Source organism: Notechis scutatus, chromosome 11 (assembly GCF_049901735.1).
Source record: "Notechis scutatus isolate UNSWTSFEM ecotype Mainland chromosome 11, rNotScu1.2, whole genome shotgun sequence".
Classification (NCBI taxonomy): domain Eukaryota; kingdom Metazoa; phylum Chordata; class Lepidosauria; order Squamata; family Elapidae; genus Notechis; species Notechis scutatus.
Genome location: NC_142019.1, coordinates 12,974,679 through 12,992,060, shown reverse-complemented (window position 1 = coordinate 12,992,060; position 17,382 = coordinate 12,974,679). Strand labels below are relative to the sequence as shown.

At 39.7% G+C, this 17,382-nt stretch overlaps 1 protein-coding gene and 1 long non-coding RNA gene across 5 annotated transcripts; both read right to left on the bottom strand.

The window, feature by feature from the left end:
- Positions 1-825: 825 nt before the first annotated feature.
- LOC148129705 (uncharacterized) lies at positions 826-2,304 on the bottom strand. Its single transcript, XR_015750800.1, has 2 exons — positions 2,174-2,304; positions 826-1,013 (listed from the first exon to the last, which is right to left on the bottom strand). It is a non-coding gene; the product is annotated as an uncharacterized LOC148129705 (long non-coding RNA).
- A 138-nt stretch (positions 2,305-2,442) lies between these two features.
- Positions 2,443-14,626, bottom strand: LYSMD4 (LysM domain containing 4). 4 transcript variants are annotated; one of them, XM_026673075.2, is made up of 3 exons: positions 14,465-14,626; positions 8,517-8,809; positions 2,443-5,108 (listed from the first exon to the last, which is right to left on the bottom strand). In XM_026673075.2, the coding sequence occupies exons 2-3, from the start codon at positions 8,790-8,792 to the stop codon at positions 4,530-4,532; spliced, it is 855 nt and encodes a 284-aa protein (XP_026528860.1). In that variant the 5' UTR covers positions 8,793-8,809; positions 14,465-14,626; the 3' UTR covers positions 2,443-4,529. The 4 variants fall into 4 exon arrangements, with proteins under 4 accessions (XP_026528860.1, XP_087828938.1, XP_087828939.1 ...); XM_087972812.1 differs by lacking the exon at positions 14,465-14,626 and adding an exon at positions 13,338-13,472; XM_087972813.1 differs by lacking the exon at positions 14,465-14,626 and adding an exon at positions 12,761-12,818.
- Between the last annotated feature and the right edge of the window lie 2,756 nt (positions 14,627-17,382).

Here is a 17,382-nt window from a genome sequence, read left to right as displayed (position 1 = left end):
CAGCTTAAAGCATGCCTGAAGTCATTCTTTGTTTTGATCCTGGTTCTCAGACCCAGTCTCTAGGATTTTAGCAACACTCTGAAAATTCATTCAGAAGGATATAGAGAAGTATATTGGGTGGTTTCTGACCTGATAAATTTCCATTAAGGAAATGGCTTGAAATATCCTCAATACAAACCCTGTGCTGAAAACAAGAACTTCAGGTAAGTTAGGTGTGCAAGGATCCTTGGCCAAAGGATTGCTAGAGGCTTACCAGCTTGACAGAGGACTAAATCCTCCTAGAATGACTTTCATTAATTAATCAGCCATTCTTAATAAGGCTGTTTGAATACTCCCTCTTTTAAGCTAATGAATGAGTTTCAACATGAGTAGATGGTGTAAAATAGTTTTAATGCATTTATGATACAATTTTAGCAAGACTGCATAGCACACAAATCTTTCCAGAAAGGAGCTGCAAAGAATCATAGACTTATTAATAACTTTTTCTTTTAAAAAAAAAAGCATATAAAGAAAGGAGGCTGTGCAGCACTTTGGAACAGTTCCAGAAAGGTGTTTTGGAATGTGTAAGGATGCGGATGCATCAGCTGCATGCAACTCTTTAAAGCAGCTGCATCTTTTCCTGGGGATTGCATAGCAAAATCCTAGCAGGGAATGCTTTAAGCCTTTTACCTATTGTAGGACATTAATGCATAGGCAAGTGTACTGTGTGCACAAGAAATATATAGTAAATAAGGAACAAATGACTCCTCCCAGATATCAACCATGGGGAAAAATAAAGTTTGAAATTTAGAATGTGAAAGACTTTTAAAAAGAGAGAATTTTTCCCCTCACTTTGTTGTGCAAGAAAACACTGCTTTGCTATATTTAAAAAAGAAAAGCTTTTTTTAAAAAGAAATAAAAAATATATATGTACTTAGTAATTGTTTGTAGTCGACAGTTCACAGACGAAGCTGTTTGCGGTTAAAGCCGCCTGGCGGCACAAGCTGGACTTTGTTGCCATCTTTAAGATGAATCTTTAAGAGAAAAAAAAATTAAGTTAATCTTTTTCCCTGAATGTGGTGTTTTTTTCTTCATTATACAATAAATAATCTAGTGAACTTTTTATCAAATGGTTAAGAAAATGCTAGAAGTTGTTGTAAAATATTTGTATCTTGCATTCACTAAAGTAAAAATACTGGCTTTTACTGTGTACATCAGACTCACTCCTATTTAGAATGCCTGGTTATTCTGCCTTCCCTGGTTTCTGCGTCCTTCCTAAGCTTTGATTCATCTTTTTGTCCCGTCACAATGCCTGCTGTGTTGTATGCACTTGAAAGTGGAGCTGTCCAACTTCATCAGGCTTTCCATTTTAAAAAAAGTGGGTGGTGGTGGTTTGATTTCTTCTCTGTCTAAATCTAACATATCCAACTTCACCCCCCTTTCTCCACACGCACACACACACGAAAGGTTGAGCTGCATCATCACGGACGGTCACGAAGATTTTGGCTCAGCATTGCTAATTTTACTCCAGCTTAGCCAATCGGACTTAAAAACTTGCCCCATTTTGAAGAATGAACCCATTTTCATTGCAGGCAAGATCCAGAACCTTGCTAACTTTTTCGAACCCGGCCCTCCTATAGAAGACTCCCCGTTGAAACAATTAGGTTTTCTGATTGAAGTAGTTCACAAATTTGAACTAGCCAACAAATGCTCTTTTTGGAAATGTATTAAGAGTTGAAGGCATTTGTTACATGTGATACAAGTTTTGAAAAAATCACAGCTGACTTAGATGAATTGTCTATATACAGTCCCAAGAAATAATAGCTGAACTGGCATATCATGGGCATAGGCTGGGTTCACACTACATTGTCATGTGGCTTGTTTGAAATTGGCTTGGCGTCTTATATAAACCCGGCAAATTGTGGTTTAGTCATGGCTTAGAATAATATGTGTAAGCCAGGGACACTTCAGGTGAGCTGTTAGCAGCTGTCTCTTGATTCAAGTATCTACCCTGGGCCCATTTGCTTTGTTCAACCGATGATGAAAAACAAATATTTGGAAAGGCCTCATTTAAACTCTCCTGCTGACATCCAAAAACAACATTTTCTTTGGATTGAAATGTGTTGAAAAAGCAGGATCGTTTTCAGAGAATTTAACAAAAAACTCTCCACATCTTCCCATCTTGTACTATTACTTTGAGTTGTTCTGTGCTCTGGCTGATGTCGTCTTTGATGGTGTCCAGCAACCATGTTCTTTGGCCAGGTTTCCTTCTACCCTTGGAATATAGCTAGGGTTTAAAATAAGTATGTTTTTTTTCTTTTTATCTGTTAAATGCCTCAATGTCAGTTTCTTTTTGCATCTAAAACCTGATGTGTAAGAGAGAGAAAAGTGTTTCTGTTACTGAGAATTAGTAAGATCCCCAAAGGAACATGCGGCAAATAAGAGGCACACTTTGACATGTAAACTTAATACTTCAACTTTATTAAAAAAAACATATAGTCATAGCTCAAAGATGATAAGTTTAAATACTCAAAAATATTCCAAAGATTCTTAAACTACTTCAACCAAAAATCAGGTTTGCTTATGTCTTTTTATTACAATATCACATTATTTGATTTGTAGAAGTGGGAAATACTTTTATTTTTTTAATGACAGCAATGGAGGACAGGGTGTGAAAAAAGGGGGGCAGTTTTGCATAGGATGAGTGAAGAGGGACAAACTCCTTTCTGTTTCACCATATTCAAGTTGCTCCCATCAAAATTTTCTCCTGGCCCAATATGTGTTAAAAGAAAGAACTTCAGTGGTGCAACCAGTCCATTAAATGTTTTATTTGTCTTACATTTGACAAGATAACTGATAATGGAAGATATGGTATATGATTTGGGATCATAGGACTTTATTTGCTTGCATTACTCAGATTGGTTAACATCAATGAACAGGAATGTTCTAGATCAGGACTCTGTTGCACCACAGAATTATAAACTTTGGTAACCTGTTTCGTTATTGGATTGTCAGTTACTCAAAGAGGAAATGGAAATTAGTAAGCCAATCAGCTATGGACCTAACTAAGAAAGTCTTGTTTTATCATCTGAAAGAAATTCATTTCAAAGAATGTTAATTGAGGGGCCCGTAGTGCTCTTTGCGTTTGGTTGTCATCTTGCAGATATTTCATTATCTAACTTCATCATGTTTAAAACCTCTGCAAGAAAACAACCAAGAACAGAGCACCAAGGACCCTTCATTTCAACAAATATTCTCCTTTATTGGTAGAATGTTCATCATTTTTCATGGCATCATCTTTGTACTATTTTCCATGGGTAGACATAATTGGAAAGAAGAACTGTTTAATATCTTCCCCTTGATGATTAATACTTTATAGAGAGCAATGAGGGAAGTCCAATTATTCCACTGCTGGTTTTTTGCTCTTGCGTATTTCATCCAATTCTGATATTAGATTCACCACAATGAAAAGGGAGGGAAGCATTTTTAGAACAGTTGCCCAAGGGCCCAGACAAAAGTTCTCCACCACTGGCTGCGTCTTTACTGAAGCTATTCAGGGTTAGTCAAATAATTGGATTACCAAGCATCTGAATTTTGATCATGTGGGTATAGTTGAACAGTCACGAGCATGAGAAATGGTCATAAGTCACTTTTCTCAGTGCTGCTGTAACTTTGAACAGTCACTAAATGAATTGTTTGTAAGGACTTCCTGTATTCCAGTCACGAAGCTTAAGAGGAAGTTTTCTAGCCAGTTGTATACATCCACTCATCTATAAGTGGGGTGCTAGTCAATGAGAGACATAACATAAATGAGCATTAAAACATGCGCATTAAAAACAGGAAAAAAAGCCCTCTCCAGTTGAGGCAGATTGATGTCAAAATAGACCTGTAGCTTCCCTGGCCACAAGGTTTACAATAGATCTATACTGGCAACTTGCAAAACAAAAATAAATTATGTATGTAAACGACGCCCCCAAATTCTAATTTGCAGGTCTCAAACATGGCTTTTAATCATTTTTGCTCAACACATGCAGTGTTCTGGCTTTTGCTGTATAATTTGGATGCATCTTATTTCCTCAAAAGGGCCAGGCCTCACAAAACCCTGCACGAGGAATAGGGATATCACCCAAACTGCATTCACTGAAAAAAATCACCCTAGTTACACCGTGTTGAGAAATGTGTTTTAACAGTAAAAAGGGACTGAAGAAAGTTAAAAAGGGGTTTTGGAAGCTGAGGTCTAGTGTGGAAAACCTGGGCATCGGTAGGATGCCGCTGTAGGTTGGGGTTCTGCCCTCATTTTGGGTATTAAAAAAACGTCCCTTCTTACACAGTTGGGAGCAGGCTCACAATTGGCTAATTATCTTCCATGACTCATTTTGCCCTGTTGTTCCTCTGCCTGGCCTTCACTCAAAATTCATCAGTAACCACAAATAACAAAGATAGGCTCCACTGCTCAATACTGTACTTTGGGGGGACAGGGGGACGACGACGACCCAGAATCTGTTGTTACTTCCAGATCTTTTGGGGCAGGGAAAGCAGGCCAGGCCATGTCACCCTCCTGGTGGGATGAAAGTTTGTTTAGTAGTATGGATAGTGGGGGTACTTTCTCGCCCAACATAGTTTGATCTTCCCACCAAAGAACCGTTCACTGAGATTTTAACGGGTTCCGTCGTGTTGGAGGTACTGGGAACCACATCTAGTTGCTGGGTCTTAAAATAGACAATATAAAACACAGGCAAAACGATTCCTATCAGGAGCATAAGAAAGACTGCTTTCCACCACTGGATCCCATAATCTGCTCCGGAGCAGGTGGCTTTCTGCTCCGGAGTTGACTGGTTCGAAGGTTCAATGAAGGGATCTCTGCATGAAGGGATTTCCAGCTGTGTCACTCTTTCAATGTTTTGGTCAATCCCTCTGAAATACTGATCGATTTGTTCATGGTCACCACTCCTGCTTTCTGGATCTATGGATATGGAGTATTCGGGTCGTGGAGCAGGAGTCTGAAGGGGTAGCAGCTCATTGCTGGTCTCCGTCAGTAGTCCATTAACCTTGACTGGAATCTTGATGGATTTCAGAGCATAGAAGTCTTGTTCTTGGATAAAGTTATTAACCCTCTTGATATCTTCAACCTGGAACATTGGTAAAGGGAAATGTCTATGGAGATTTTCAGTCATTCAGGTTGTGGTTGTCCCAAAGGTGCTTTTTCAGGAGGCCACCGGACTTGCTTGTTTTTCTTTGAAGATGTTTCCTTTCTCATCCAAGAAACTTAGTCTCTTACTGGATGGTGGGGAATGGAAGGATTTATATTCCTTGCAGACAGCTGGTCATTTGCATTCTCTTTAGAAAGTCATTGAGGACACTTGGAGGTTTGTCTGTGTCCTCAGGGTCACCTGAGTAATGCAAATGTCAAACCTCCAAATGGCCTCAATGACTCTCTAAAAAGATGCAAAGGACCAGCTGTCCAGTCAAAGCTGGAGAAGCTTCTTAGATGACCAGTGAAACTTCTTCAAAGAAAAAGAAGGAAGTCCAGTTCCTCTTGAAAAAGCAGGTGCCTTTGGTTCATAAAATGAAACATTTTATTTACTGAATTTATAGGCTCACACATACCCACACACCTTTCCAAGTGATTGGGCAGTTACCAGGACATTAAAACAATCAACAAAAAGTCTTTAAAAAAAAAAACATACAATCCAATCTTCAAAGGCAGGTGGGTCTAATATTACAACCTTAAAAACTATTGGAAAAACCAGGTATGTAATAACTGCCAAATGGTTAGCAAAATTGGAGCCATTTGACACTCAGGATAGAGACCATTCTAGACAGCGGGGGCTGCTATTAAAAAGAAAAAAAGGCAGGCTTCCTACAGCATTACATGGTGTAAATATTACATGGTGTAAATATTCCTACAGATTGCATGCTGTAAATATTCCATATGTGGTGGTTCATCTGAGGCTGTATTTAATCTACTTTTAAAAACTGCTAAGGACCAGATAAATTTTGCTACTGGTATGTCCTGATATGTAAAACTCGTAGAACTCAAAAGAGCGTGCATTTCCTTTTTCACACGACTGTAGATCCAACCAGAGGACATTGGTCCAGAGAAGGGACTTGGAGCATGCCCAACCAGGAAGAGTTGCTAGATGGGAGAATATGAACCTAGACAGGGCAATGCAATGTCAACATTTTGAATGAGCACCATTTTTTCCTCTAGTACAGGTGGAAATTTGCAACTTCCTATTTGGTTCAAAAGCCCTTGCCCCAAAATTAGTTCCTTCCCTGCAGTTTGATAAGGATGGTACAGAGAGGGCCAGAAAAAGAATGATAATAATTTTTAAAAATGACACCAGAATAAATAAGGGGTAGAGTTAATGTATGCCCTCCTCCTTTTGGTCTATTTGCATATTAGATACCTCCTCCTAACAATACGCTCATGAGAATATGACTCGCTGCAGAAAAAAATCCAACCTGAATGCTTTGCTTCCACCAAACAGAACTCAAATCTAGCGGTAGCTCCTTATTCAATTGTGTTCTAGGATTATTCCTTATCTGTTCTTATCTTTGAAAATAGCTTAGCCTTTTACAGTGATAAGGTTCCAAATGGAAAACCTAGAAGATTTAACCACTATCAGGACCTTCTGAGTGTAACACACTTTGGATCCTTTTCTTCTTCACATTTCTTCGGTATCAATTTTTATATCATTTAGATAACCCATTGCAAGATCCAGCTGGTTTCTCAGAATCCAGAGGGGATCCAATCCAATTAATCCAATTACTGAAAGCTTCTAGCATTCTGAAGTATGTATCTCTGTGTCCCTGTATAAATTTGCCTTGCAAGACCTTAGAACTGCCCTTTAGAATTGGACAGTTCTTCAAAATTTAGTGAATCACAACAAAAGACTGAAAAAGAGATGGTTAGGTTAAGTATGCCTTCTAAATACTGGAAAGGAATTAACATTTCATGACAAGCTAACAACTTCCTTTCATGTAAGGCAAGAGTTATATTTTGTTAATCTTGTACTAGCAGCTGTTGCCAGCTAAACCCAGAGATAATCCTAGGATTCTGTTGCACTTCAGGAAACTTGTTTGTGAATTAGCTCTATTATTCTTGGTACTTTTTCAACAAGCTTCTTTAATGATGCTGATAACAACAGACAATTCTACGATTCAGCACCACTCTCTTCCCAACAAGACAGAATTCAACACAACTCCAGTTCAAAACTGGTATTCTTAACTCCTGCCAGTTAAATAAGCACACTGGTTGCATTTAGCAAAGTGTTCATTCAGGCATTTAAAAAAGTATTGTGGAAACATCTCTTACGGCCTGGAAGAAAGCAAGCATTTTGGGGTGTTACTCTGGACAAATCAGGCTTAATCCTAACTTTGAAACCTGAAAATACAAAAATGTCATTTTTTTTAAAACAAAGATGGTTTGGTTTTCACTACTAATTCGGGTGATATGCTCCAGTAATTACATGAAGATTGTCTTGCACTAGTTTAGTGTAAAGTTCAAGTATGACATTCAAGTATAGACATTCCTCTTATGGAGCCAAGGATTGACAAAGAGTTCTTGCACCAAACTTTCTCATTTGTTAAAGTGTTTAGTTACAAACTTTCAAAACAGCTTTGATCAGATATTACATGAGTGCAGTTAAAATACAGAATAGAATGCAGCACAGCATTCTCCACATTCTCTTTCTTTCATGTCTTTTGAGTGTTATACTGTTTCTATCCAACATGAAATATTATAGTCCCTTTGCATCTGAACTCTCCCAGTTGAGGGAGTCAACAATATTGCCTAATCAGAACTTTGTGAGTTTACAAGTAGGCTAAAGTCACACATTGTTAGGATCCAGAATCGGGAATTCTCATTCTTTTTTTTCCCTAAGACAACTTATTTCATAAACAAATGATACATTGCATAAAACTCCCCAAACAAGCTGTGCAAACGATTAGCAAAAAGAAAGCTTTCTACAATCATTTATAAAAATACAACACAACTTTCAGGTCCAAATTAATCCCTTGGGGGAGAAAAATCTATGCAAAACCCATGGAGATCCCTTAACTGTGAATCAGACCAGACTTTCTTCTATTCCAAGATCAAATTAAATCCACAGTTTAATCTTGGTCCAACTCACTCCACAGGGTCACCATGGAGAAAGGAGGAGGAGAAAGGGGTATTGGGGGCATCAACTGCTTTGGCGCCATATAAATAAAATAATAAAATCAGCCTTGATTTTCAAGTTGCACAATGTTCTTCGATCAGCTAAAAATAATCTGATGGATAGCTTACTTATTAAAGGACCGAATGCAAGCACGTAAGCTCCTAATCCACCCCGATGTGTCAAACGTGGCATCGGAGCAGGCACCTTTGCCAACCTCTCAACCAGAAAAACCAGATTTTCCCTTCCTAGTCGTTGAACATCCTGAACTGGAAATTAATTCTGTAAACAACCTTGGCTCAAAATAAAAACACCTATCAATACAGTTGGTTAGGAAACAAGAGCCATCGCTTTGCCTCCAAAGGCACCACTTCTTACTTTGCACCCGTATTGCAGAGCCAACTTGATGAGGTTGTCGTCTCCTTTAACGACCCGCTCTAGAAGCTGCACGTCCCCAACTCTCTTCTGGGAAGAACCGGATGGCTGGGGGTCTTTCCCCCTGGCACGTAATTCCGTCGCGTTGAACTCTTCCTCCGACGAGTCCTCAGAATCAGATTGTCTGCCGCTTCGGAACAAAAACACTTGACTACCTGAGAAGTTTCGGACTGTGGCAGGAGCTTGGAAGGGCCTGATCAGCCTTTCATTCAGCCTCATGTTGTACAGCAACACCTCTGGCAAGTTAAAAAAAAAAAAAAAGGAAAGTATTGTTCATCAAGTGAGCCAGATTATTTATGGGCAGAAGTTGAGCCAGTGCAAGGCAAGCTTTGAGGCAACAACTCCGAAAGAAGGTAGATAATTAATGTTGACATGCTATGTCATAAGATAAGGTCCCCCGTCCTAAAGAAAAAAGTTCCATTTTTTGTTTTTGTTTTTCATTTTTAATGTTCACATCCCATGGCATATTTTTCTTATCAATGCCTTTGGTCTTATTAGTCTCATCCCTTAGGTATAAAGCAGGGGTCTTCAAACTTGGCAAGTTTAAGACTTGGGGACTTCAATTCCCAGAATTCCTGAGCTAACATGACTGGAGGAGGATTTCTGGGAGTTGAAGTCCACAAGTCTTAAAGCTGTCAAGTTTGAAGACCCCTGGTATAAGGCCTGGGAAGGTGCTAATCTGGCACCATCCAGAGGCAGAGATGAACTTCAAGACAGTCTTGGATTTCCAAGAATGGAGAAAAATTTGCACTTTGTTGCAAAAATAGGCTTTTAGTTTTATATAACGGCTTTGAAAGTCTAACTCACAGACGAACACAATACAGAAGCCTGATGATGGCAGATGAGATTCTGCCGAAACGTTACTACAACTTTAAAAGCACAACTACAATGACATGGGAAAATATCCAAACAAAGCTGAATACCATACATGTAAGTACCCACGAAAACTTACGAAAACATTTATATTTATATTTATATATTTGTAGATTTTCATGAGTACAGGTATGCAGGTCTTGGCGTGTTTGGGTCTTTTCCCGTGTAAGATTGAGAGCATCTTGGCAACGTTTCGACGAGGTCCCACTCGCCATCTTCAGGCTAGTGCTTTCGGCTTCATGCTTGTGCGAGCAAAACATGTTCGGAGCTGCCATCTCCCTATATATACTGGTGGGGAGGTTGGTTGTGTTGTCATTTCTTGATTGGTTGATGGAGTTGATGTTTGCAGTTTGGCCGGCTTTTTTGTAAGAACATGTGTGGCTGAGGTATTGGCTGTGTGTCTATCAGCCTCCTGTCTCGTAATGACCTGGGTAATGGGCTGTGTGATGACCTTCTGAGTTCTATTGTTGTGACATCCTGGGTCTTGTGCTATAATCTCCTGGGTCGTTGGCTGTGTTGCAACATCCTGAGGTTTTGTGGTGTAACCTCCTGAGTTCTGTGATGTGATATCCTGAGCGGGTGGCTGTGATGTGACGTTCTGGGTTTTGGTTTGGGTCTGAGTTTGAGGCCTGGATATGTGTTCATGGCATGTGTCCGTTTGCTTGGTTTGGGGGTCAGGGTGTGTGGCAGCTGGTGATGCAGCTGTGGTCTGGTTTCTGGACGGTGGTTGTCTTTTGGCTATGGGATGGGTTTGGGTTTGAGTCTGGTGAGGGAGAATGGTGGTGGTGTCATGTGTTGTTTTGGGTCCGGTGTTGGTTTTCATGGCTGGGACTCATTTGTTGGTGAGGGCTAGTTTCCAGATGTCTGGTAGGTGGGAGGCATTGTCCCGTTTATTCATGTTGTGGGGGTGTTTCTCTATTTCAATGGCTTCCCTGATTATTCTCTTGTTGAAGTGTTCAGTATTGGAGATTAATTTGGTTCCCTCAAAATTAATTTCATGTCCTGTGGCTTTAAGGTGCTGGAAAAGGGAGGAAGAATTTTCTTCTTTTCTGACTGCGTTCTTGTGTTCTGCGATGCGTGCATTTATTCTCCTGTTGGCTTGTCCAATGTATGTGACTGGGCAATTGTTGCATGGTATTTCATAAACTCCTTGGTTTTCTAGCTGGATCTTGTCTTTGGGGTTTCTTAGGATGTTGGCTATTTTTTGGTCAGTGCTGAAGGCTGTCCTGATATTCTGTTTGTGAAGAATTTTGCTGATTTTATCTGTGGTACCTTTGATGTAGGGGAGGAGGGCGATACCGTTGTCCTGTTCTGTGTCTCGGTTTCTGGGGGGGTGTCTCCCTTAGGATTAGGTTGGTCATTGTGCTTCTTTGGACTCCATTGGAAATTAATATGTTTGTGAGGGTGTGTAATTCTGTTCTCAGGTGGTCTTTGTCGGAAAGGCGTTTGGTTCTGGAGATGAGGGTCTTGGTTACGGACGTCCTTGCTGGACATCCAAATTTACAAAAAACCCAATGGCTCCCAAGGACACACCATCCACCGGAAGAAAACACACACCAACTGCTACTTAAATGCACAATCCCATCAGCACCCTACACAGATCAACTCCATAGCCAAGACCCTCATCTCCAGAACCAAACGCCTTTCTGACAAAGACCGTCAGAAAAGAAGAAAATACTTCCTCCCTTTTCCAGCACCTTAAAGCCACAGAACATGAACTTAATTTTCAGGGAACCAAATTAATCTCCAATACTGAACACTTCAACAAGAGAATAATCAGGGAAGCCATTGAAATAGAGAAACACCCCCACAACATGAATAAACAGGACGATGCCTCCCACCTACCAGACATCTGGAAACTAGCCCTCACCAACAAACGAGTCCCAGCCATGAAAACCAACACCGGACCCAAAACAACACATGACACCACCACCATTCTCCCTCACCAGACTCAAACCCAAACCCATCCCATAGACGAAAGACAACCACCGTCCAGAAACCAAACCATGGCTGCATCACCAACTGCCACACACCCTGACCCTCAAACCAAGCAAACAGACACACGCCATGAACACATATCCAGGCCTCAAACTCGGAGCCAAACCAAAACCTGGAACGTCACATCACAGCCACCCGCTCAGGATATCACATCACAGAACTCAGGAGATTACACCACAAAACCTCAGGATGTTGCAACACAGCCAATGACCTAGGAGATTACAGCACAAGACCCAGGATGTCACAACAATAGAACTCAGAAGGTCATCATACAGCCCATTACCCAGGTCATTACGACACAGGAGGCTGATAGACACACAGCCAATACCTCAGCCACACATGTTCTTAGGAAAAAGCCGGCCAATCTGCAAACATCAACTCCATCAACCAATCAAGAAATGACAACACAGCCAACCTCCCCACCAGTATATATAGGGAGACGGCAGCTCCGATCACGCTTTGCTCGCACAAGCACGAAGCCGAAAGCACCAGCCTGAAGATGGCGAGTGGGACCTCGTCAAAACATTGCCAAGATGCTCTCAGTCTTACACGGGAAAAGACCCAAACACGCCACAACTTTAAAAGCACAACTATAATGATGTGTGTGTGTGTGTATACACATTATACATATATACATATATATACATATATATATACACGTACATACATACATACATACATTGCAGCTATGCATATGAGGAAGCTTTTGCCGAGCCTTCAAAGACAGTGTCGTATTCAGTTTTTCTCAATCCTTGGTGATTTACCTTAAGACACCATGAATGCCTTAGCTTAACAAGGAAGTAATACATCATTTTTTTTTCTTCCAAACGTTCATTGTGAATTCAGTATACTTCCACTGAAATTCCCACTGTTGAATCTCCCTTAATACATTCGATATCCATTTAATCATACAATATATTTGCCCTCTTGGGATTTTGTGTCATACTGGATGAACAAATTATAATAGCCCTCAAGTTATATTGAGCTATGCATTATCCAACTCTGCTATTCTATTCTAAAATCCCCAAATTCAGTGAGTTTTCTCTGTACTCCTTTTTAATTTACAATTTTTGTCAATACTAAACTATGTATTTGAAGATACTGAAATCAAGTAGCATTGTTTATGAAGTATGAACAATGTTAATAGCTTATCTTCTCTTAAAATACAACCAATGATTTGTTTTCCCCATATCTCCTCTCTTATCTACAATAGATTGGTACAACCAACCAACTTGATCTTCCTTTTTTGATTTTAAGAATCTTGATCGTTAATTCCTTCCAATAGTATCTTTCTTTCCATTTTTTTTTCTTGGTACCTTTTCACTAAATTCTCCAAAGCTTTAACAAATCTCTTTGATAAATCCCATATCGAAAAGTTATCCAAGTCACTTTCTGGATTTGTACATCCCTTCTTTAAGACACCAGAAATCTGAAAGGCGCCTCTTCCATGTCAACGTGGGATCTCCTTCTCATCGTCCTCATTCCTGAGCTTCAAATTCTGCTAATCTGATTTGGAAAGAGCAATCCAAAAGACCTGTGGCTCTGCCCACTTTTCTAGTTGATGGATGACCAGCAAATAGAAACACTTGGAGTAAAAGATTTGCTGCCTTGGTGGGGCTGCCCTTGTTCTAAGCCTTCCCAGTTAAACTCCCATCTAGTCCAGGGATGAGCAACTCTGGCCCCTTTATGACCTGTGGACTTCAAGTCCCAGAATTCCTGAGCCACCATGCTTGGAGTTGAAAGTCCACAGATCCTAAAAGGTGCCACAGAGTTGCCTATCTCTGACCTTAATCCAACATGAATGGAAATACCCTAGCATTAAGCCGCCTGCACTAGTAGGATGAAATATTGGACATGGTAGAATTTGTGGCTGCATTACTGCAGATTCTTCACATACTTGTGTCAGAAGAATATAAAATTGACTTTAGGAATATTGTCTGTAGGACAGGCAACACACATGGGGCATTTTCCTGCAATAAGAAAACTAGCACAGCCAAGCCTCGGTTCTGTTAAACACACACACACACACACACAACCACACAACTTTCCCGGACTGTCTTCCTAAGTTCTTCCCTAAGCCTTTCAAGCGATCACTTCCGTCATCTCCAAAGTAGATCCAAGAGCTGCTCCCCTCATTTCCTTTCCAAAAAGTGGGAGTTTGTAATCCCAACCTACTGCAAAGAGTTTCCAAGCATCCCCGGCTGGGGAATTCTATAAGCAGTGGAAGGCCGCGCGTCTTTTAAGGTTGCCCAGTTTGAAAAACAAGCCTGCCCCCCAAAGCTGGCTGGGAACTCTGGGAGTTGGAGTCCCCCACCTCTCAGAATTGCTAAGACCGAGAAGGAGGTGATCCCCAAATTCTGCCTCCCTCCCTCTAAAACAGGGGTCTCCAACCTTGGCAACTTTAAGACTTGTGGACTTCAACTCCCAGAATTCCTCAGCCAGCAAAGCTCAAGTTGGTTGGTTGATCAAGTTGGTTGGTTGATCAAGTTGGTTGGGGATCACCTCCTTCTCGATCTTAGCAATTCTGAGAGGTGGGGGACTCCAACTCCCAGAGTTCCCAGCCAGCTTTGGGGGGGCAGGCTTGTTTTTCAAACTGGGCAACCTTAAAAGCTGGCTGGGAACTCTGGGAGTTGGAGTCCCCCACCTCTCAGAATTGCTAAGATCGAGAAGGAGGTGATCCCCAAATTCTGCCTCCCTCCCTCTAAAACAGGGGTCTCCAACCTTGGCAACTTTAAGACTTGTGGACTTCAACTCCCAGAATTCCTCAGCCAGCGTGGCTGAGGAATTCTGGGAGTTGAAGTCCACAAGTCTTAAAGTTGCCACGGTTGGAGACCCTGCTCTAAACGTCGTGGCTCTCCTCTCCCAGGATAGAGACCCCAAGACGAATCAGGGCTTCGATCTCAGCCTCCTCGCGGATGAAGCCCCCTCCCCTATAACTTTCTCCCCTTCCTCCTCCTCCTCTTCCTCCCCCCTCTCCTCCCTCCAACAGTCCAAGTTCCTTCCCCTATTTCTTTGCTAACCTGGATTCCGGCAGCAACCCTTTTCCTTCCCTTCCTGCTTGCCCCGCTCGAGCTGGCTCTCAACTGGTCGAAATTCCTCGCTTGCTTTTTTTTTTTTTTTTTCCCCACGATTGGCCGGCAAAGCCCAGGAAGGCGAGGCCGGGCCCGCATACCAGCCAGTCCCACGCAGGGAGTGGGCGGCGGGACGGGCACGGGTGGGCAGGGCGCTTAGAAATGAGTTGGCCGGGGCGGGAGCAGAGACGCCTTGGAATTAAAGGGCGAGCGCGCCTCGAAACAAAACAGAACAAAACACCCCACCAAGGAAAAAGGAAAGAAAGAAGAATGCAAAATGCAAAGGAGAAAAAGAAAAAAAAAGAGCAATACTTAAAGAAACTAGAAGAGTTATGAATTTTGCAAAGGATAAGAAGAACCCTGTCACCTCCCCTCCTTCTTTTAACTATTCCATAAATCCCGGCAGCCTCTTACTTATTTCTCATCTTCCCCCCCCCCCAATCATTAAATAGCTAAAGCTGCTGCTGTGGAAAGCAATGGGCACGTCTTCTGTATTTTCACCTACTGCATTCAGTTTTGGTCAACACAAAGAAAAAGAAAGAAAGAAAGAAAGAAAGAAAGAAAGAAAGAAAGAAAGAAAGAAGGAGGGAGGGAGGGAGGGAGGGAGGAAGGAAGGAAGGAAGGAAGGAAGGAAGGAAAGAAAGAAAGAAAGAAAGAAAGAAAGAAAGAAAGAAAGAAAGAAAGAAAGAAAGAGTCATTCTGGCAAGGCAGAGCTATTTATTAAAATATTTATCTGTTGTTGTTTGGCAGTGGATTTTTAAATTTCAGAAATATTGGTGCAGCAGAAAATAGCGGAATCCTACTTGGCTATAAGCAATTTGCCAGTGTGGTCCCCCCTCCCAATTTATTTATTTTTATTTAGCGTATGGCAAATACATGGATTTATAGTGGTTCAAAAGTTAATCTCCAGTCCACCCAGCCATGCAAGGACAGGATGGTCTATGTTGAAAAAAATCGGATATTGGGCCGGCGTAAACTCTTTTTTTAAAATAAAAATTTTATTTGGGTTTTCACAAAACATAATACAAATTTTTTTGAGAATAGCATGGTCCCGGGTTATCACTTCTCCATACAGACACAAATTCAATTTCATATTCATCTTTGTGTTCTGTTCCATATCTTATTACTATTTTAACATTTTCTCAATAATTTTTCCTTCCCTTAGTTTTCTCAATCTTACTTTTAATTATCTAATTTCTTTCTAAATTCAATTATATATATCTTTTTCTAAATTTCAATACCTTTCTAGTCATCATATTTATACTTTTGTCTGTCCTGTTTCAATTTCATATTTTCTTTTCTCATTAAACAAAATTTTTCCCTGTAGTTACTAATTGGAGTATGACACCTTTGTATCTTTTAATTTTTATCCATTTAACTCTTATTTAAACTTTATATATATATATATATATATATATATATATATATATATATATATATATATATATATATATATATATATATATATATATATATATATTTATATTTATATATATATATATATATATATATATATATATATATATATATATATATATATATATATATATATATATATATATATATATATATATATCAATCATTAGTGTTAGTTATAATCTTTGACATCTTTAACATTTCTTTTCAATAGGATATCATACTTCTAGGAACACTTATAATATTTCCATAATTTTTTCATGTTTCTTTCATATTCCTCTTCACTTAAATTTTTATAACACATTTATAATAATTAAAACATTCCCCTCCTTTCCTAATTTCATTCTCTCATTCTCTTTATTTCATTTATTTATTTAACATTCCATTACAATACAATGAGTATTTTATCTCATTTTAATCATACTTGTTTCAAATTTTCAAAGTTCATTTCTATTTCTAATATAACAATACTATCTTATGTACCCTTGCAGAATCCCCCTTTCAATTAAGTTTTCACCCATTATCTCTGTGTCTTGTACATTTTCCCTGTTTCTCTATGTCCTGTTTCTGTCCTTTATAATTTCTTTTCCTTTCCCTCTTCTCCCTCTTCTTCTCCCTTCCCTTTTTAACCCCTTCTCTCTCTAATTCTGATTCTCTCTTCTGTAACCCTCTCTTCTGTTTCTTCCTAATGTAATTACTTTTCAAATTATTCTCTTTTTGGGTTGTTTTTTCAGATCTTAATTTTTTCACTCTCTTCCCCCTCTTTCCTTTCTTTTCCCCACATAGAAACACTTGGTCATTGAAGATGGCTTCTTCTTTGTTCCACCCTTCTTGTTCTACAGGCATTTCTTGTTGTTTCTCACAGTTCAGGATCTTCATTTCTAAAAATTGAAATATGAAGCTAAAAGAACCTCTTCCTTCTTGTGCATCTTCTTTCTGTTTTTTAAGTTCCATTCTCAGTTCTTCCAAGAGTGATACCATTTTAAAAACTTTTAAACAACCACCTGATTAATTTTAGTCCTTTAGACCCAATAGCCAAAAATCCAAAAATCACCAAGTAATCCAAATAATCCAAAGCTGTTTCTTCTGCTTCTTTTTTCCACTTTCTCTTCCTGGGGTTCTCTTATCTTGTTACAAAGTTTCAGTTAAAATGTATCATTTAGATATCTTGTGAAAGTTTCACTGTTAATTCCTTTCACTTCCAGGTGGTCTCCTCCATTATTCCAGATCCCACTTGTTTTTTTCCTTCTTTTAAAAGAAGGAAGGAAGGAAGGAAGGAAGGAAGGAAGGAAGGAAGGAAGGAAGAAAGAGGGAGGGAGAGAGAAAGAAAGAAAAAGAAAGAAAGAAAGAAAGAAAGAAAGAAAGAAAGAAAGAAAGAAAGAAAGAAAGAAAGAAAGAAAGAAAGAAAGAAAGAAAGAAAGAAAGAAAGAAGAAAGAAAAAGAAATTGAGA

Coding starts and splice junctions, on each gene's coding strand:
- LYSMD4 (XM_026673075.2), bottom strand. CDS start 8,792: ATGAGGCTGAATGAAAGGCTGATCAGGCCCTTCCAAGCTCCTGCCACA. Junction 5,109..8,516: donor CTCTGCAATACGGGTGCAAA/GTAAGAAGTGGT, acceptor CCAATGTTCCAG/GTTGAAGATATCAAGAGGGT.